This window comes from Pan paniscus, chromosome 19, assembly GCF_029289425.2.
Source record: "Pan paniscus chromosome 19, NHGRI_mPanPan1-v2.0_pri, whole genome shotgun sequence".
Classification (NCBI taxonomy): domain Eukaryota; kingdom Metazoa; phylum Chordata; class Mammalia; order Primates; family Hominidae; genus Pan; species Pan paniscus.
In genome coordinates, this window is record NC_073268.2 from 65,454,656 (window position 1) to 65,475,334 (window position 20,679).

General features: G+C 51.1%; 2 protein-coding genes and 1 pseudogene across 3 annotated transcripts; 2 read left to right on the top strand and 1 right to left on the bottom strand.

Annotated features, from left to right (window-relative positions):
• Positions 1 to 2,469: 2,469 nt before the first annotated feature.
• LOC103786034 (small ribosomal subunit protein eS24-like) lies at positions 2,470 to 3,334 on the top strand (annotated as a pseudogene).
• A 195-nt stretch (positions 3,335 to 3,529) lies between these two features.
• SLC25A35 (solute carrier family 25 member 35) lies at positions 3,530 to 16,265 on the top strand. Of its 2 annotated transcripts, XM_003818064.5 has the most exons (6): positions 3,530 to 5,258; positions 7,111 to 7,176; positions 8,214 to 8,366; positions 8,723 to 8,857; positions 9,021 to 10,753; positions 11,263 to 16,265. In XM_003818064.5, the coding sequence occupies exons 1-5, from the start codon at positions 4,884 to 4,886 to the stop codon at positions 9,192 to 9,194; spliced, it is 903 nt and encodes a 300-aa protein (XP_003818112.1). In that variant the 5' UTR covers positions 3,530 to 4,883; the 3' UTR covers positions 9,195 to 10,753; positions 11,263 to 16,265. The 2 variants fall into 2 exon arrangements, with proteins under 2 accessions (XP_003818112.1, XP_063454820.1); XM_063598750.1 differs by lacking the exon at positions 7,111 to 7,176 and having other exon boundaries at positions 4,177 to 5,258.
• Positions 9,612 to 11,267, bottom strand: RANGRF (RAN guanine nucleotide release factor). Its single transcript, XM_003818066.6, has 5 exons — positions 10,834 to 11,267; positions 10,627 to 10,743; positions 10,285 to 10,441; positions 10,111 to 10,196; positions 9,612 to 9,886 (listed from the first exon to the last, which is right to left on the bottom strand). Exons 1-5 carry the CDS (start codon positions 10,908 to 10,910, stop codon positions 9,763 to 9,765), a joined length of 561 nt encoding a protein of 186 aa, XP_003818114.2. The 5' UTR covers positions 10,911 to 11,267; the 3' UTR covers positions 9,612 to 9,762.
• Positions 16,266 to 20,679: the final 4,414 nt, after the last annotated feature.

The following is a 20,679-nucleotide window of genomic DNA, read 5'->3' on the forward strand; positions in this document are numbered from 1 at the left end:
TCAGCCTCCCTAGTAGCTGGGACTACAGGCGCCCGCCACCACGCCCGGCTAATTTTTTGTATTTTTAGTAGAGATGGGGTTTCATTGTGTTAGCCAGGATGGTCTTGACCTCCTGACCTGGTGATCCGCCCGCCTCGGCCTCCCAAAGTGCTGGGATTACAGGCATGAGCCACCACACCCGGCCAATTTTTGTTTTTTTTTTTTTTTTTAGTAGAGATGAGGGTTCACCATGTTGGCCAGGATGGTCTCGATCTCTCGACCTTGTGATCCGCTGACCTCAGCCTCCCAAAGTGCTGGGATTACAGGCGTGAGCCACCATGCCCAGCCCTGATATATAGATAGATAGATAGATAGATAGATAGATAGATGTAATTTTGAGACGGAGTTTAACTCTTGTTGCCCAGGCTGGAGTGCAATGGCGCAATCTCCTGCTCACTGCAACCTCCACTTCCGGGGTTCAAGTGATTCTCCTGCCTCAGCCTCCCGAGTAGCTGGGATTACAGGCATGCGCCACCACGCCCAGCTAATTTTGTATTTTTTTTAGTAGAGAAGAAGTTTCCCCACATTGGTCAGGCTGGTCTCACACCCCCGACCTCAGGTGATCTGCCTGCCTTGGCCTCCCAAAGTGCTGGGATTACAGGTGTGAGCCACCACGCCCAGACTCCTGATATTTTTAATTAAAAAAAAAATTAGGAGGTCAGGGAACCCAATATGGAAGGCAGATTGTGGCAAAAGAATTTAATGATACTACTAATGTATGAAATAACTTTTCTGAAGGGAGCTGGGGGGAAAGGTGCTGACCTGAGTAATTTTGGAAATGAGTCGAGTCTGTAAGATCAAAGGCAAATGGAACTACACATAAGCACTGTACCCTAGTTTATAAGATTGTTCTCCACAGGGGTATGTGTTAACAATTCTCTTTTGAGACATTATGATTACAAATAAAGAAATATTTTATTTTATTTTATTGAAACGGAATCTTGCTCTGTAACCTAGGCTGGAGTGCAACGACGCGATCTTGGCTCACAGCAACCTCCGCCTCCCAGGTTCAAGTAATTCTCGTGCCTCAGCCTCCCAAGTAGGTGGGACTACAGGTGCGTGCCACCACACCCACCTAATTTCTGTATTTTTAGTAGAGACGGGGTTTTGCCATGGTGCCCAGGATCGTCTTGAACTCCTGACCTCAGGTGATCCACCTGCCTCAGCCTCCCGAACTGCTGGGATTACAGGCATGAGCTACTGTGCCTGGCACAAATAAAGAAAAATTTTAGGCTTGGTGTGGTGGCTCACCCCTGTAATCCTAGCACTTTGGGAGGCCGAGGCAGGTGGATCACCTGAGGTCAGGAGTTCGCAAACCAGCCTGACCAACATGGAGAAACCCTGTTTCTACTAAAAATACAAAATTAGCCAGGCGTGGTGGCGCATGCCTGTAATCTCAGCTACTTGGGAGGCTGAGGTAGGAGAATCGCTTGAACCCGGGAGGCAGAGGTTGCAGTATGCCAAGATCATGCCATTGTGCTCCAGCCTGGGCGACAACAGCAAAACTCCATCTCAAAAAAAAAAGAAAGAAAGAAGAAAAAGTTTAGGCCGGGTGCAGTGGCTCATGCCTGTAATCCCAGCACTTTGGGAGGTCAAGGCGGGAGGATCACCTGAGGTCAGGAGTTCGAGACCAGCCTGGCTAACATGGTGAAACCCCGTTTCTACTAAAAATACAAAAACAAATTAGCCAGGTGTGGTGGTTCATGCCTGTAATCCCAGCTACTCAGGAGGCTGAGGCAGGAGAATCACTTGAACCTGAGAGGTGAAGGTTGCAGTGAACTGATATTGCAACATTGCACTCTAGCATGGGCAACAAGAACAAAACTCCGTCTCAAATAATAATAATAATAATAAATTTAAAAAGAAAAACAAAACAATTCTGATACTCTTATACACGTGTCCTGGAATAAACAATTAAGTAAATAGATGGCAAATTATGGAAGCCAGGTTTCTCACAGTTGGGGTGGGAGTTTAGATAAACAGGGGAGGTGGCTAGAATGATCCATGTAGTAATGGATTAAAGTTGGAGACATCAGTATGAATTCATGCTTAGCTTAATATAGATATGGATGGTTATATATGGAAATACATGTTTGTGTATATACGTGGGTTAGTATACACACATATATTTCCTTGCTTTCTCAGATGTGAGGGTCCAGAAGCAATGATACCTCAAAAGCAACAAGCACACCTAGGGCCCAGATCTTGGATTCTAAAACCATTTGCCAATAAAAGAAAATAGGGGTCCTTGGAGAAATGGCTGATTGCAGGACTGTGGCAGGAAATACACAAAATGAGCCTGGAGCATTTTATAGTACCAGAAAGTAAGGTGACACTAAATAAAAACAAGGTTTTAATTAAAATAACAACGATGACAACAACACTGATGGGACTCTTATTTTTCTCCCTGGCTGAGGATTGACCGCCATCATGAATGACTTAGTAACCATCTGAACTAGGAAGTTCATGATCAACTGACTACATACTTCAGGAGGAACAAATGGTTATTGAGGTCCTTCACCCTGGGAAGACAACAGTACCTAAGACAGAAATTCAGGAAAAACTAGCCAAAATGTATGAGACTACACTAGATGTCATCATCTTTGTTTGTTTTTGTTTGTCTTTATGAGATGGAGTCTCCGTCTGTCACTCAGGCTGGAGTGTAGTGGCGCAATCTCGGCTCACTGCAACCTCTGCCTCTTGGGTTCAAGTGATTCTCCTGCCTCAGCCTCCCGAGTAGCTGGGATTACAGGTGCCTGCCACCACACCTGGCTAATTTTTGTAGTTTTAGCAGAGACAGGGTTTCACAATGTTGGCCAGGCTGGTCTCAAACTCCTGATCTCATGTGATCTGTCTGCCTCTGCCTCCCAAAGTGCTGGGATTACAGGCGTGAGCCACCACGCCTGGCCTCATCTTTGTATTTGGATTCAGAACTCATTTTGGTGGTGGCAAGACAACTGGCTTTGGCATGATTTATGATTCACTGGATTATGCAAAGAAAAATAAACCCAAATGCTGACTTCCAAGACATGGCCTGGATGAGAAGAAAAAGAACTCAAGAAAGCAATGAAAGGAACACAAGACCAGAATGAAGAAAGGGGGACTGCAAAGGACAGTGTTGGTGTGGCAAAAAGCCAAAGGAGTAAAGATGCCACAATAACATCTGTGGCCACTGTGGATTTTTCACAAGATTTATAAACTAAAAACCTTTGTGTGCAAAAAAAATGGATGGGGGTATGCTAAAGAGACACAGGAGCCAACGGAAACGCTCTCAAAGGCCAAAGCTAGAACGAAATTAGCTAGAAAATAAATATGAAGTATATTGGATTATAACCCAAAGTATAAATGTCCATGAGTCCATACTGATTAAATAAATGGTTGAATAAATAATGGAGGAGTAGAGACAAATATCTGATATGAAAGAACTCCAGGCCGGGGATGGTGGCTCACGCCTGTAATCCCAGCACTTTGGGAGGCTGAGGTGGGTGGATCACGAGGTCAGGAGATGGAGACCATCCTGGCTAACACGGTGGTCTCTGCTAAAAATACAAAAAATAAGCCGGGCGTGGTGGCGGGCACCTGTAGTCCCAGCTACTTGGGAGGCTGAGGCAGGAGAATGGCGTGAACCCGGGAGGCGGAGCTCTCAGTGAGCTAAGATCGCGCCACTGCACTCCAACCTGGGCGACAGAGCGAGACTCTGTCTCAAAAAAAATAAAAATAAAAATAAAGAGCCTAAGGACTAAGGATTTAATTAACCAAGCACCAACCCGTGCAGCCTCAGGAGACTGGTCCCGCAGCGCAGGTGTGTCCCTCTACCCCCCGCAAGCCGGGCCGCGTCTTCCTGGCTCTCCTGGCGCCGGCACCGAGCAGGGCGTGGACCTGAACTTATGTGACCCCACCCGGTCACAACCCGGGGTAGGAAGCTAAAGAAGGGAGCCGTCCGCCCACCCGAGGGGCGGTCCCAGCGCCCCAGTGGGGGACTGCTGCGCTCGGCCTCTGTGTTCGATTGGGAACCCAGGTCTCTTCCCTGCCAATAACAAAACCGCCGCGTCCCGGGCCTCCCTTCCGGAGCCGGAGTCGGCGGCCGAGCGCTGGTGGCGGAGCCTGGACAGTTAATTCCAACCGCCTCCGGGTGATTCCGGGGACGGGAGCGCGGAGAGCTCCTCCCATTGGCCGCGGAGCCGGCTCGGCGCTGATTGGCTGAGGGCCTCGTTTGTGGCTCTCGAAGGCTCCCCATTGGCCCCGCGCTCCAGTGGCAGGAGTGTGGCGGCCCGGCCTCCGCAGGCTACCCGGGGTTGAAGCTGCTGCGATCTCCGGTGGCTGCCTGAGGACGCTCAGGGACGCTCATTCCTGGCCAGAGTCCTGACTTCTTTCTCGGATCCAGATCTCGTTGCTGGCTCGAGGAAATCACCGGCTCTTCTCCCGGATCCTTTTCTTCTCTCACTTGCTGGCTTTCTTCTTCCTGCCTCCCTGGCTTCCATCTCCCAACCCCGCGATTCCCTCCTCTACTCCCGTGCTCCCGTCGCCCGCCATCCTGAGCCATCCCACCTGCAACCTTCTGTCTTTTGCCCCTCCTTGACCTCAGAGGGTCCTGCCATAAGCTTCTCACCAGAATCTCCTAGATTTCTATCTCTTCCCTGCTTGCCAGCTCTTGACTCCCAAATTCCAGCTGACGTTTGACCACTTGACATTTGACCCTGACACCCTTGACTGCAAATCTAAATTCTTATCTTCTGCAACCTGTACTGCTGAAACAGGCCTTCCCCCTGTCTTCCAACCCCGCTTTCTGACACCCATTTTTACTTTCTTACTCTTGGGTCAGTTCCTGCTACAGCTATCGCACCATGGACTTCTTGATGAGTGGCCTGGCAGCCTGCGGGGCCTGTGTATTCACCAATCCCCTGGAGGTGGTGAAGACCAGGATGCAGTTGCAAGGAGAACTGCAGGCCCCTGGCACATACCAGCGGCACTACCGAAATGTCTTCCATGCCTTCATCACCATCGGCAAGGTGGATGGCCTTGCTGCCCTGCAGAAAGGCCTGGCCCCCGCCCTCTTGTACCAGTTCCTGATGAATGGCATCCGACTGGGCACCTATGGGCTGGCTGAGGCTGGGGGCTACCTGCACACAGCCGAAGGCACCCACAGTCCTGCCCGCAGCGCAGCAGCTGGGGCCATGGCTGGGGTCATGGGAGCCTACTTGGGGAGCCCCATCTACATGGTAAGAAGAGGGCTCTTGCCTGGGACCTTCAGGGCAGATCCTCGTTGTAGGATAGGAGCTGGTCTTTCCTAAGGGCATAGGTGGCAGGGTGCTGCCCCACTGCAAGCAGGGAAAGGCATCAGGAAAGTGCTGGTAGGCTTCGGAGTCTTCTGATCTGCCCTATACACACCCGTCTGATGGACACGATTGAATGTATTGATTAAGATTATGGGCTTTGGGGCCGGGTGCAGTGGTTCACACCTGTAATCCCAGCACTTTGGGAGGCCAAGGCGGGCGGATCACGACGTCAGGAGATGGAGACCATCCTGGCTAACACAGTGAAACCCCATCTCTACTAAAAATACAAAAAATTAGCCGGGTGCGGTGGTGGGCGCCTGTAGTCCCAGCTACTCGGGAGGCTGAGGCAGGAGAATGGCATGAACCCGGGAGGCGGAACTTGCAGTGAGCCGAGATCCGGTCACTGCACTCCAGCCTGGGCCACAGAGCAAGGCTCCGTCTCACAAAAAAAAAAAAAAAAAAAAAAAAAAAAAGATTATGGGCTTTGGAATCAGACTTTCTGGAACTAAAATCCTGGCTTTGAAAATTACTAGTTGTTGGCCGGGCGCGGTGGCTCACGCCAGTAATCCCAGCACTTTGGGAGGCCGAGGCGGGCGGATCACGAGGTCAGGAGATGGAGACCATCCTGGCTAACACAGTGAAACCCCGTCTCTACTAAAAATACAAAAAATTAGCCGGGCGTGGTGGTGGGCGCCTGTAGTCCCAGCTACTCCGGAGGCTGAGGCAGGAGAATGGCCTAAACCCAGGAGGCGGAGCTTGCAGTGAGCTGAGATCCGGCCACTGCACTCCAGCCTGGGCCACAGAGAGAGACTCCGTCTCAAAAAAAAAAAAAAGAAAGAAAGAAAATTACTAGTTGTTGAGCTTCAGTTGCCACATCTGTAAAATGGTGATAATTATAGTGCCCTTTCTGTGTGATCATTGGGAGGATCGAGGGAGACAAATGCGGTAGACATGAAAGCATTAGTGCGAATCCTGGCAGACAGTAAGCATTTGGTAGCATTTGTTTTTATTATTATGTGTTGATATTGAGGTTGGATTTGTGAAGGGGAGGATAAGGAATTTAACATACGTCAGAGAGTCTAGGGATCAGGAAGACCCTGGGCATCACAGAATTAACAATCTCAACATCTGCCCCTTTGAGTTATCTGGTATAGGTGAAGGGTCAAGAGCCTGAGGCCCAGAAAGGGGAAGTGACCCACTCAAGGTCACAGCTGTTTATTGCTAGGACTAGGCCCTGCTTAGTGCTCCCAAGAGCAAAAGAGACTGGGAAGTAGTATGTCCTGTAGCAGAGGCAGTCTGGTCTCATTCTCAGGGTGTGAGTTTCAGGGACAGTGGTCTCTCCAAAGTCAGCTAGATACCTCTGTGGGGATTGGGGGCTAGAGAGCAAGTTTTGCCCAGAGTCTGATGGGGAGCCTGATAGAAGTGGTGGCTGGAGATCCAGTCTGGGAATGGGAGCTAGCATGAGAGGCTGGACACCAGGTCTTGCCTAACATGAACAGCCTTAAGAAATATTGCCATTCTCCAACCACTCCACCCCCCACTGCTAGCCCCAAGGGAAGGAGGATATGAAGGGGTTGGGGTGTCTTGCAGTGCTGGGAGATCCATCCCCCTGGGGCTGGAGCCTAGAGACAGAGTCTTTTTGTTAACCAGTTTGTTAAGTAGGAACAACAATAATCAGAGTAAGGGGCTATTCATTGCTGAACACCCTAGAGGAAGTGTGAGGGGGTGAGACATTTGGTTCTGAGGTAGGAGGATGGCCACTGGGGCACAGGCTATGATATTCTCTTGTTCCCAGGTGAAGACACACCTACAGGCACAGGCAGCCTCAGAAATTGCTGTAGGGCACCAGTATAAGCATCAGGTGAGGGTTCCCAAGTCTGCCAAAGTCCCTGACCATCCTTTCTCTTTTCCCCTAGCTTTCTGCCTGCACCCAACAGATCCAATCCCAGCCACTGCTCTGCTCAACCCATTGGTTCTGTCCCATTTTGCCCCTGGAGTCTACCCTGACCCTCTTTACTCTTTTTTTAGATGGAGTCTCGCTCTGTTGCCCAGGCTGAAGTGCATTGGCACGATCTCAGCTCACTGCAACCTCCGCTTCCCGGGTTCAAGTGATTCTCCTGCCTCAGCCTCCTGAGTAGCTGGGACTACAGGCGTGCACCACCACACCCAGCTAAATTTTTTTTTGTTTTGTTTTGTTTTGTTGAGACAGAGTCTTGCTCTGTTGCCCAGGCTGGAGTGCAGTGGCGCGGTCTTGGCTCACTGCAACCTCCACCTCCCGGGTTCAAGTGATTCTCCTGCTGCAACCTCTTGAGTAGCTGGGATTATAGCCATGCGCCACCACATCCAGCTAATTTTTGTATTTTTAGTAGAGATGGGGTTTCACCATGTTGGTCAGGCTGGTCTCGAACTCCTGAACTTGTGATCCGCCCGTCTCGGCCTCCCAAAGTGCTGGGATTACAGGCGTGAGCCACTGCACCCGGCAATTTTTGTATTTTTAATAGAGATGGGGTTTCACCATGTTGGCCAAGCTGGTCTCAAACTCCTGACCTCAGGTGATCCACCTGCCTGGGCCTCCCAAAGTGCTAGGATTACAGGCGTGAGCCACCGTGCCTGATGCCTCTTTCCAATATGTACTCCAGTTCCTCTAATTTTCTGCCCCTGTTTCTCCTGACCAGTGAATGGCCTCACTTGCATACATCCCACCCCAGTTCTTGGGTACCCAGGGAGGGAACAATGGGGTGGCTAGACAACCAAGGGCCCACATTCTGGCTCTAAGCCCACATTGAACTGGTTGTCTGGACAAGAGGTTCCTATTAAGGACCCATCCTTGGCAGTGTTAGGATGGCAGCCCCTGATGCTGGGCTGTCTGAACCCCACCCCCGGTCTTCCCCACACTAGGGCATGTTTCAGGCGCTAACCAAGATTGGCCAGAAACATGGTCTGGTGGGGTTATGGCGTGGGGCTCTGGGCGGCCTGCCCCGAGTTATCGTCGGTTCCTCCACCCAGCTGTGCACCTTCTCATCCACCAAGGACCTCCTGAGCCAGTGGGAGGTACTGCCTGGGAAATGGGTGGGTCTGTTTTGGGAAGCGGGGAAGGGGAGGGCAAACTGCGCTAGGCCCTGGAGGGGATGGTGCCCAACATCCACAGGTGAGGGAGTGGCAGGAGGGCTTGGAGGTCAACTCTCTAGACCCTTCCCACAGTTCTCTTGTCACTTCCTCCCAGAAGGGGTACCTGAGCCTTCAGGGTACCCTGGCCTTCCTCCTTCTCACTGTTTTTGCACTGTTATAACTGGTGCAGTGGAAGCTCCCCCAGTTACCAGCATCTCTGTCCCCAGGGCAGGGACTGTCCTGTCCTTGGGGTGGAATAGTTGGCTGGTTGACAATGCTCTTCCTCTCTACCCCCTTAGATCTTTCCTCCCCAGAGCTGGAAGTTGGCGCTGGTGGCTGCCATGATGAGTGGCATTGCAGTTGTCTTGGCCATGGCACCCTTTGATGTGGCCTGCACAAGGCTCTACAACCAGCCCACAGATGCACAGGGCAAGGTAAGGAAGTGCTCTGGGATGCAGGCGGGAAGCAGGGGATGGGGAAGGCAGATTGCGGGTGCAGGTGGGATAGCCTGAAATGCGGTCTGTGGAGGTGCTGCCCCTGGTGGGCTCTGACAAACTCCTTCTCTGTGCTCTCCCTCCCTCTCTGACACACTCTCAGGGCCTCATGTACCGGGGGATACTGGACGCTCTGCTGCAGACAGCTCGGACCGAGGGTATTTTTGGCATGTACAAGGGTATAGGTGCCTCCTACTTCCGCCTCGGCCCCCACACCATCCTCTCCCTCTTCTTCTGGGACCAGCTGCGCTCCCTCTACTACACAGACACTAAATAACAGCCGCTCTCCCAGTCTCCACCAAATGAGCACTCCTTGGCCACTTGTGCCTCCACCACTATGTCCTGGTGACTACTGATTAGGTGACCTTTCATCCATCCATGGGGGACAGCCAACCCCACTCCCCATCTGTTCTCAGGGTTGAATCACTACAAGAGATGAGTTTCCCTTCTTTCCTTGGGTGTTGCTTTAAACCTTCCCTACCCATTCCCTGGGTAACTCACACCCCTCTCTCAGGGCTGAACGAGTCATCCCAAAGTGTATTTCCTCCCTCTCACCACTGCCACCCTTGAGTCCCTCCTGCTCCCATGCACAGTTTTAAACTCCTCCCTCCAAAACCAAAGGGAATTGAGAGACCCAATTCCCAGGCGTCTGGGACCCAGGCGTCCTGTTAGATTCAAAGGCACAGAGATTATATTGATTATAAAGCAAGTTTATTCTGAAGAGGGATTGTCTTATGTTTATGCACAGGGAAGAAATAAGAGGAAACCCTCTTTTCAACCTCTTTTCCCCCTCACAGAACCGAGTCCCCAAGTTCTCAGCAACATCATGCAGTGCTTCAGCGCCTTTACTGGGGACCAAAGATGTTGGGATCATGAAGGGTCAGACTGGTCACCAGCTGTTCAAAGTCACCCAGGCTCCAGGGTGCAGGTGACAGATTTTCAGGGCCAAGAGATGACCTGTTGTCAGGGCTTGGGGTGGGGGAACAGATGGAGACAGAACATCATCCAGGCCTGAGGTTTGGAAATTGCCAATTCCTGTTCCCCAGAGGACCTGGGTATCAGTTACCCCAAACCTCTGGCCCACTCCCGCTTCCTTGGAGGATCCCACCAGTGAGTCTCCCTGTTTTGTCCCTCCCAGCCCGATTCTCCTGGGAACCCAGTCATGAGATACCCGCCCGTTCCTTCCTCCTTACGGGGGCTGATTGAAGGTGAGCAAGAGATCAGTCTGGTACTGGGGCAGCCTCAGCAAGGCCTGATGAAGTGTCACGTCCTTTGCTACCTAAGGGGATCAGAGTCAGGATGCTTACCTGGATCTCTGCGTCCCCGCTACCGCCCTTCCAGGACATTACACACTCTCGGGCCCTCACCTGCTGGTTTTCCTTAGCTATCTGCTGCTTGCCAGAGAGGACCCAGGCTTCTTGACAGCAGCCCCTCAGGGCCAGGTTCTCCAAACTGAGAGGCTGAACAGACTCCACATGGACAGCCCTAGCCCCCTGCACGCCACCAACATCCTCAAAGTGGTACCTGGAGTAGGGAAGCGGGGTCAGGAAGGGACATCTCTGGTCGCCTCCCCGGGAGCATCTTTAAGTTGCAGGCCTGGCTCCCGGCCCGTGCGTGGTCTCACCGCCCGGATTAACCGTCGGCCGCGGGCCCCGCCCACTGGCCCGACCCCGCCCCTGCCATTGGCCAGCCGGGGGCCATTCCCTCACCGCGCAGCCGCTTCGCCCCGCACGTGGGCCTGCAGCTCGAGAAGTTCCACTATCAGGCTCTGGTCCGTCACGGGATGGCAGAAAACTTCTTGATTGTCCGGGACCGGTCGGAGGTCGCTGGAGTGAGGCAAGGCAGACCCTGGTTGACCCCGGTCTCTTCCCACAACCCACCCAGTCAGCCGCCCCTGGGCGCCCCGGCCTTCTCACCTTACGTCAACGGCCCCCATGGGGAGGATGGCGGAAAAGGCGCCCCCGAACAGCGGGCAGTCTCTCGTGGGCTCCATGGGTCTGAGGCTGGGTTATGGGCATTAGAAAGGTTTAAAAGAAGCCCACATTGGGTCACGTGGCATCGGCTCCCTGGGTTTCGCAGCTGCCACCGCCACCCGGGTCTGGCTTAGCTCCCGGATCCTTTAAGATTTGGCTCCGCCCTGCGCTCTCGCTGGCCAATCGGCGCCAAGACCCTGGGGGCGGGGGTCAGCGGCTTTGCTCCGGAAGCCGCGCTCTTAGGAGGGCGCCTGGCGGGACGGTGGGGTCTGCCTTGGGGTTGGACTTAGGGTTAGGGTCTGTGTCGCCCCCGGTGGTCACGAGCATGCTCCCGCCAGCCTCCTCTTGATTGATTGATTGATTGATTGACAGGTCTCGCTGTGTCGCCCAGGCTGTAATGCAGTGGCGCGATCACGGCTCACTGCAGTCTCCACCTCCAGGACTCAAGTGATACTCCTGCCTCAGCCTCTTGAGTGGCTCCTGCTCCCGCCACCACGCCCGGCTAAATTTTTAATTACTTGTAGAAATGGGGCGGGGTGGGGAGTGTCTTCCAATCTTGCCCAGGCTGGCCTCAAACTCCTGGACTCAAGCGATCCTCCCGCCTCGGCTCCCTAAGTGCTGGAATTACAGGCGAGAGCCACAGCGCCTGGCCTCCTCGTCCTTTTCAAGTGGTCACACCTTCCAAGAAGGTCGCCTGAGACCCTCCTGAGGGGCAGGTGCTCGTCAAAGGGGCCCACGTCTAGGTAGGGTCTCTTGAGTCAGGAAAGCATAGTTTCACGGTGTTCTGGGCCTCTGAACGACGAATGGGCTGCCACCCAGACCGCTAATTCATAGATCTGCTGCTGGGAATTAGGGGAACAATGCGTCCAGGTTAGGATTCAGGTCTCACACCTTCCTGAAAGTGAGAGCCAACCTGGGTATTAGAAATCTAATTCCTCTCAAATATTTGCCTTGGGAATGCTCCCGGGCAGGTGCAACCCCACCCCCAGCTCCGCACACCTGGACAGAAGCACAGATTAAACCCTCTTTTGTTTGTCTTTTACAGATTTGTTGTGTTCTTTAAGTTTTAACTTCACTATATCATTTCAGTTCATTTCTCTATTCATCTTTGATCCCCAGCACCTGGCACGGTGTTTAGAGCATAACAGACCTGATATATATTGGGTTTTTTTGTTTTGTTTTGTTTTTGAGATGGAGTTTCACTCTTGTTGCCCAGGCTGGAGTGCAATGGCATGATCTTGGCTCACTGCAACCTCCACCTCCTGGGTTCAAGCTGTTCTCCTGCCCCAACCTCCCAAGTAGCTGGATTACAGGCATGCACCACCACACCCAGCTAATTTTGTATTTTTAGTAGAGATGGAGTTTCTCCATGTTGGTCAGGTGAGTCTCCAACTTCCGACCTCAGGTGATCCGCCTGCCTCGGCCTCCCAAAGTGCTGGGATTATTACAGGCGTGAGCCACCGTGCCCAGCCCAGACCTAATATATATTGTTAAGTGATTGAATAAACTCAATGCAAATGTCTGGAACCCAGGAGATCACCCATACCCTCATGGATTCTAGATGTCACCTACTTCCCAGCCAAGAATTGGGCAAGAGGACTCTGATCTTGAGGCCATTCCACAGGGTTCCAAGTGCTGACCATACCTCTGGACCCTAATGACTTAGTGAAATGAAGCCAAAGGGTGCATATTTATTGGTCTCTTACCTTGCCAGGCCCTATGTGAAGGGCTGGAGATACAAAGACATTTAGGACACAGCCCCTGATGCCTCACTGAAGGAACAGTGGAGCACACTTTGAGTCTTTTTTTTTTTTTTTTTTTTTTTTTTGAGAGGCGGTCTCACTGTTGCCAGGACCAGACTGTAGTGGTGCAGTCATAGCTCACTGCAGCCTCAGCCTTGTGGGCTCAAGCCATCCTCCTGCCTCAGCCTCCTGAGTAGCTGGGGCTACAGGCATGCACCACCATGCTCCGGTAATTTGTGTGTGTGTGTTTTTTTTTTTTAGGGATGGAGTCTCACTGTGTTGCCCAGGCTGGTCTCGGATTTCTGGTCTCAAGTGATCCTCCTGCCTTGGCCTCCCAAAGTGATGGGATTATAGGCATGCGCCACCATGCCTGGCCCATACTTTGAGTCTTAAAGTTTGACTCAGAATTCAGTAGGACATCCTAGGGGTATTCTAGCTGGGGGAACATCAGGAGCAAAAACTTGGAGATGAGAGGGCATATTTTGGAGAAAGAAAGTGTATCTGTTTGGCAAGGGAGGGTAGGATGGGAATGGGTGGCAGGGAGCTGCAAACATGGTCAGGTGTGCAGGGTTTCTGTAGCGCACACTAAGGAGCTTGACTCCTCATTGACTCCTCATTTCTTACTATAGCCATCAGACTCCTCTCTGAGTCTCATTTCCTCATCTCTAAAATGCTGTTGGGGGGCCAGGCGCCGTGGCTCACACCTGTAATCCCAGCATTTTGGGAGGCCAAGGCGGGCGGATCACTTGTGATCATGAGTTCGAGACTAGCCTGGCCAACATAACGAAACCCCATCTCTACTAAAAACACAAAAATGAGCCAAGCGTGGTGGCAGGCACCTGTAATCCCAATTACTAGGGAGGCTAAGGCAGGAGAATTGCTTGAACCCAGGAGGTGGAGGCTGCGGTGAGCCAAGATTGCGCCACTGTACTCCAGCCTGGGCGACAGAGCAAGACTCCGTCTCAAAAATGAAATAAAATGCTGTTAGGAAGAAACGAGATATGGGCCAGGTGCAGTGGCTCATGCCTGTAATCCCAGCACTTTGGGAGGCCCAGGTGGGTGGATCACCTGAGATCAGGAGTTCCAGACCAGCCTGGCCAACATGGTCAAACCCTGTCTCTACTAAACATACAAAAAAAAAAAAAAAAAAAAACAAAGGAAGAAATCAGATATGGATGTAGTTGAGTCTGACCTATTTCTGGGTAAAGAGAGTAGAATAAGTTTGCTGTATGAGGAATTTGACAGAGCGGAGGCGTTACAGGCTCTAGAAGGAAAGAAGGAGCCCAGCCATGGGAAACAAAAGGAGCCAGGTCAGAGGAGTCCACCCCATGATGCTTCTCTGGGATAATAAGTGACAGACCTCTCTGTCCCTCTCTCCTCCTTGCTGCCAGCCTGCTCTCCAGCTCCATTCCCCACCAGGGGCAATACTGGCTCTGGCTGCTTTGGGAGCAGTCAAGCAGGTAGAGTCCTTGGAAAGGGACCTACAGGGACATAGAAGTTAACAGGGTGCCTGCACCAGGCATAAGGGGGTGTGGAGGCCTGTTACATGGGCCCAGAGGAGGTCACGCTAGGTCAGGAAGGCTGAGAAAAAAGCCCCCCCAAGTTCCTCATTTTGGGTGTCTGGCCTGTCTCATGTTCTCCCATGAGCCCTGCGCAGCTGGGGACCCCTGGCCCTCCACAATTCTGTAGGCTCTTGGGGGCTGCTCAGCCGGACCTCCTCTGAATGAATGGGGTGGAAGGCCACCCTCACTTGGCAAATCCCCACGCTTGGCTCCACTTCCCCTTCTCCCTTCACCTTTTTTTTTGTGTGCCTGTCAATTCTGCTGGCCCTGCCACCTGTCGACTCCCTCAAGTGTTCAAATTCCAACTTCCCAAGGGACAGGATCCAATTGGGTCGATTAGTTGTTATTCAATCTGAAAGTACCTATTTGGCCGGCTCTCCTGCCTGGCCACTCCTCAGGCCACCACCCAAACACAAGGGAGATCTCTGGTCCAGCTGGCTGTGGCTAGGATGATAAGTATCAGGGGACAAATCTCAGTAGAGAGAAGGCCAGCAGCCACTTTTCTCAGGCGAATGTGAGGGTATGGCTGGCTCTCAGCCCACTGGTTGCAAGTAGGCCTGCAACTGATTGATTCTCTACACCTGGGACATTCCCTTATCCAATGCCCTGCATGCAGTTGATGCAGTTGTTTGCTTTGGGGACAAGAGTCCCAGAGACTCTCCCCTTTAGGGCACCAAGAGATGGACTCAGATCAGAGAGACAACACCACACCCAAAGTCAAGCATTCCTTTGAGAAGAGTTAGGACAATGAATATTTCTATTAAGCAGGGGTTTTCGTCCTTTTTTCTACTGTGGACTGCTTTGGCAGTTTTGTGAAGCCCATGATCCCCTATTCGGTGTAATGTTATTATTATTTTTATTTTTTCTGTGTTTTTGAGACAGGGTCTTATTCTGTCACCCAGGCTGGAGTGCAGTGGCATGATAACAGCTCACTGCAGCCTCAACCTCCTGGGCTTAAGCCATCCTCCCACCTTGGACTCTCAAAAGAGATTACAGGCATGGGCCAGGTGCGGTGGCTCACGCCTGTAATCCTAGCACTTTGAGAGGCCTAGGTGGGCAGATTGCTTGAGCTCAGGAGTTTGAGACCAGCCTGGAAAACAAAGTGAGACTCTGTCTCTATTACCAAAAAAAAAAAAAATTAGCCAGGCATGGTGGCATATGCCTGTAGTGCCAGCTACTTGGGAGGCCAAGGTGGGAGGATGACTTGAGCCTGAGAGGCAGAGGTTGTAATGAGCCAAGATCACGCCATTGCACTCCAGCCTGGTCAACAGAGCCAGACTGTTTCTCAAAAAATAAAAAAGAAAATTAAACCCAGATATTTGATAGAGTACAAGTCTACTTCTTTGTTATCATATTAACTAGATCTAGCAGCAGTCTCTAATAAATGTAATAAAAAACTAGCAATGCATACAAATTATGGTTCAAGATATCCACAGCCATTCTAAAGTAAGCATATCTGTAACTGCTATTGAGATGAAACCACAGATACTGCTAATACTACTGTGGTTTGTTACCTAAATTCACAGTGAAAGGAAATGCTAAATTTCAGTTAAAAGGTTACTGAAAACATGGCTGTACGCAGTGGCTCACCCCTGTGATCCTAACACCATAGGAGGCCCAGGAGGGAGGACTGCTTGAGCCCAGAAGTTCGAGACTAGGCTGCGCAACATGACAGAACACCAACTCTACCAAAAAAATACAAAAATTAGCTGGGCATAGTGACTCGCACCTCCCAGCTACTGGGGAGGCTGAGGCGGGAGGATTGCTTCAGCCTGGGAGCTTGAGGCTGCAGTGAGTCGACATCATGCCACTGCACTCCAGCCTGTGTGACAGAGGGAGACACTGTCTCAAAAAAAAAAAAAAAAAAAAAGCCAGGAGTGGTGGTACACACCTGTAGTATCAGCTACTTGGGAGGCTGAGGTGGGAGGATGGCTTGAGCCGGGAGGTTGAGGCTGTGGTGAGCCGAGATGCCACTGCACTCTAGCCTGGGTGACAGAGGGAGACCCTGTCTCAAAATATCATAGCCTGGGCGACAAGAGCTAAACTCCGTCTCAAAAAAAGAAAAAAGAAAGGAAAAAGAAAGATGAAATTTTTATCCAAGCTCATTGACTAAAGACTAAGAAACCCAGCTATGAAGTATTTTGTGTATTTAGCCCTGTACTAGGCTTTAGGAGAGGGTCTAAAAATGAGTAAAACATGGCCCTTCTTTCTGGGCCTTCAGCCTGAACAGGAAGAGCTAGGGCGTGCTACAGTTCATATCCTGTAATGAGATCTAGTTTGTGCCCCTGCTTAGTCCCCGGCTGAGAAACCTGCCTTGGGGAGATGCTTAGGATTGTCTGGCAATCAGTGGTAGCCACAGTAGATACACAATACACAAAGGCCTGCTATAACGAAGTTAGTGTCTGAGGAAGACCAGTGTGTCCTCGTGTTTGGAGCAATTCTATACCTGTCACTCAGTCCTTTCCCTGTAACGTTTCAGCCCCATATCCCATCATTTTCCCCTTATAGTCTTTTTTTTTTATGTTTTGAGACAGAGTCTCGCTCTGTCGCCCAGGCTGGAGTGCAGTGGCATGATCTTGGCTCACTGCAACTTCCACCTCCCGGGTTCAAGTGATTTTCCTGCCTCAGCCTCCCGAGTAGCTGGGATTACTGGCATGTGCCACCACTCCTGGCTAATTTTTGTATTTTTAGTAGAGACGGGGTTTCACCATGTTGGCCAGCCTGGTCTTGAACCCCTGACCTCAGGTGATCCACCCGCCTCTGCCTCCCAAAGTGCTGGGATTACAGGTGTGAGCCACTGCGCCCTGCCGTTTTCCCCTTATAGTCTGTTTCTCCTTATAGACACTGAACTTTCTTCAATCCCTTGACTGAGTCAACCTCTTTCATGCCTCTGGGCATTTGCACATGTGATGCCCTCTGCCTAGAACTTTCTTTCCCCCTTCTTCCCTAGCTAGCTCATCCTCAGATCTCCAGAAAACATTTGTGGATTAACTGCTGGCTCCTGCTGTGCTGCTATGCTCCTGTCACCACTGCAGGCGCCTCACTGTGTAACACACTAAGCACCAGGAGAGAGGGGTCCATGTCTGTCTTTTCACCATCAACTTTCCACTGACTTGTACAGGGCCTGGCCTGTATTTATTGGATGGCAGTTAAGAGATAGATTATTTACCAGTTAGGCCCTTTTAAAAGATGTTGTACAATAAAGAACTTGACTGGGCCAGGCGCAGTGGCTCAGCCTGTAATCCCAACACTTTGGGAGGTTAAGGTGGGAGGATCACTTGAGCCCAGGAATTCGAGACCAGCCTGGGCAATGTAGCCAGACCCCATCTCAACCAAAAATTTAAATAATTAGCTGGGCATGGTGGTATGCACACCTGTAGTCCCAGGGAAGCTGAAGCAGGAGGATCGCTTGAGTCCAGGAGTTTGAGGTTGCAGTGAACTATGATTACACCACTACACTCCAGCCTGGATGACAGAACAAGACTCCATCTCTTTTTTTTCTCTTTTTTTTTGAGACAGAGTTTTGCTCTTGTTCCCCAGGCTGGAGTGCAATGGCACGATCTCGGCTCACCACAACCTCCGCCTCCCAAGTTCAAGTGATTCTCCTGCCTCAGCCTCCTGAGTACCTGGAATTACAGGCATGCACCACCATGCCCAGCTAATTTTTTTTTAGTTTTAGTAGAGATGGGGTTTCTCCATGTTGGTCAGGCTGATCTCGAACTCCCAACCTCAGGTGATTCGCCCGCCTCAGCCTCCCAAAGTGCTGAGATTACAAGCGTGAGCCACCACGCCTGGCCAAGACTCCATCTCTTAAAAAAAATAAAAATAAAAATAAAAATGAAAGAGCAGGCGCAGTGGCTCACGCCTGTAATCCCAGCACTTTGGGAGGCAGAGGCGGGTGGATCACCTGAGGTCAGGGGTTCAAGACCAGGCTGGCCAACATGATGAAACCCCGTCTCTACTAAAAATACAAAACTTAGCCGGGCGCAGTGGTGGGTGCCTGTAATCCTAGTTACTAAGGACGCTGAGGCAGGAGAATCACTTGAATCCGGGAGTGGGAGGTTGCAGTGAGCCCAGATGGTGCCACTGCACTCCAGCCTGGGCGATAGAGTAAGACTTTGTCTCAAAAGCAAAAACAAAAAGGCCAGGCACGGTGGCTCAAGCCTGTAATCCCAGCACTTTGGGAGGCCAAGGCGGATGGATCACGCGGTCAGGAGTTCAAGATCAGCTTGGCCAACATGGTGAAACCTCATCTCTACCAAAAATACAAAAATTAGCTGGGCATGGTGGCACATGCCTGTAATTCCAGCTACTCGGGAGGCTGAGGCAGGAGAATTGTTTGAACTGGGACCCGGGAGGCAGAGGTTGCAGTGAGCTGAGATTGAGCCACTGCACTGCAGCCTGGGCTACAGAGGGAGACTCTGTCTCAAAACAAACAAACAAACAAACAAACAAACAAACAAACAAAAAACTTAATTGCCCTTTATGCCTGGTTCCTGAAAAACTCAAAATCTGTGGAATTTCCCATTATTGGAGTTGTTATTCTTGATAGGCCCTAATGGTTTATACTAATGAGGTGACTCATGGTGGGCCTCTAGATAGGTTATGCTAAGGACATGAATCAGGATGGGGGTGAGCCACGCCAGAAAGATCAACCATGTGATTAGAGGGTTGGAGCTTTGGCCCAGTTGATATCAGCCCAATAAAACCCCAATAGGAATTCTGGACACTGAAGTTCAGTGAGGCTTCCTGGTTGGTCAACACATTGATGTGCCAGTAGGCTCTGTGCCCTGACTCCTCAGCAGTCCCCACAGAAGCTCAGATTCTGGGACCTGTTCCAACCTTCCCTATGCATATTCTTTTTTGTTGTTGTTGTTGAGACAGAGTCTCACTCTGTCACCCAGGCTGGAGTGCAGCGGCACGATCTCTGCTCACTGCAGGCTCCACATCCTGGATTCACGCCATTCTCCTGCCTTAGCCTTCAGAGTAGCTGGGACTACAGGCACCCGCCACCACGCCTGGCTAATTTTTTGTATTTTCAGTACAGATGGGGTTTCACCGTGTTAGCCAGGATGGTCTTGATCTCCTGACCTCGTGATCTGCCCGCCTCGGCCTCCCAAAGTGCTGGGATTATAGGCGTGAGCCACCATGCCCGGCCTTTTTTTTTTTTTTTTTTTGTGAGTCTCACTCTGTCGCCCAGGCTGGAGTGCAGTGACACAATCTCATGTCCGGCTAATTTTTGTATTTTTATTTGTTTTTTTTGTTTTTGTTTTTGAGACGGAGTTTCGCTATTGTTGCCCAGGCTGAAGTGCAATGGTGCAATCTCGGTTCACCGCAACCTCCGCCTCCCAGATTCAAGCAATTCTCCTGCCTCAGCCTCCTGAGTAGCTGGGATTACAGGCATGCACCACCATGCCTGGCTAATTTTGTATTTTTAGTAGAGATGGGGTTTCACCATCTTGGTCAGGCTGGTCTTGAACTCCTGACCTCAGGTGATCCGCCTGCCTCGGCCTCCCAAAGTGCTGGGATTACAGGCGTGAGCCACCGTGCCTGGACACCAATGCATATTCTTTATAATAAAACCATAATGCCACAATCATAAGTATAGTGCTTCTCTGAGTTCTGTGAGTCCTTCCGGTGAATTATTGAGCCTGTGGGGATTGTGGGAACTTCTGAACATAAAGCCAGTCAGGCAAAGTGTGGCTGACTTGGGGACGCCTGAGATTTGTGACTAGTGTCTGAAATGAGGGGAGTCTTGTGGAAGACTCAGACCTTTACTTCAGGGATCTGACACTAACTCCGGGTGGTCAGCCCCAGACTTGTATAGTGTGTGTGGAGGGATGAGAATCTGTGCTAAGCTGTTACAGTTAGGAGAGGGAGAGATGAAGCCAGGACAAGCAATGCAGAAGGAAAACAAGAATATGGGACAATGCACAAGGTGGAGGGGAAAAATGTAGAGCAGGTTCCAAGATGGAAGCCTGGTCAAGAAGAATGGAGACACCAGCCGGGTGGCTCACGCCTGTAATCCCAGCACTTTGGGAGGCTGAGGCAGGCGGATCACAAGGTCAGGAGTTCAAGACGAATATGGTGAAACCCCGTCTCTACTAAAAATACAAAAATGAGCCAGGTGTGGTGGCGCACACCTGTAATCCCAGCTACTCAAGAGGCTGAGACAGGAGGATCACTTGAACCCGGGAGGCGGAGGTTGCAGTGAGCTGAGATCGTGCCACTGCACTCCAGCCTGGGCAACCAAACAAGACTCTGCCTCAAAAAAAAAAAAAAAAAAAAAAAAAAAAAGAATGGAGACACCAATGACAGAAAGACAGAGTTGGAGGGTTTGGGTTGTAAGTAGGGCAAAGAGGAAAGAGGGCCTCTCTTCTTTGCTGCAGCTAAGTCACGAGATTGGGCACTTTATCCTCTGTCCCCTAGTTCCCTACAATGGAGTCCAATTCCTCTGATTCTGTCATGCATCCCTTTTCAGCATA

Bases quoted from the DNA above. Each gene is read 5' to 3' on its own strand.
- SLC25A35 (XM_003818064.5), top strand. From the start codon at position 4,884: ATGGACTTCTTGATGAGTGGCCTGGCAGCCTGCGGGGCCTGTGTATTC. The intron at 7,177-8,213 runs GTGAGGGTTCCC...TCCCCACACTAG, and splicing joins GGCACCAGTATAAGCATCAG to GGCATGTTTCAGGCGCTAAC. The intron at 8,858-9,020 runs GTAAGGAAGTGC...ACACACTCTCAG, and splicing joins CCACAGATGCACAGGGCAAG to GGCCTCATGTACCGGGGGAT.
- RANGRF (XM_003818066.6), bottom strand. From the start codon at position 10,910: ATGGAGCCCACGAGAGACTGCCCGCTGTTCGGGGGCGCCTTTTCCGCC. The intron at 10,442-10,626 runs GTGAGGGAATGG...TCCCTACTCCAG, and splicing joins CGGGGCGAAGCGGCTGCGCG to GTACCACTTTGAGGATGTTG. The intron at 10,197-10,284 runs GTGAGGGCCCGA...TGATCCCCTTAG, and splicing joins TAGCTAAGGAAAACCAGCAG to GTAGCAAAGGACGTGACACT.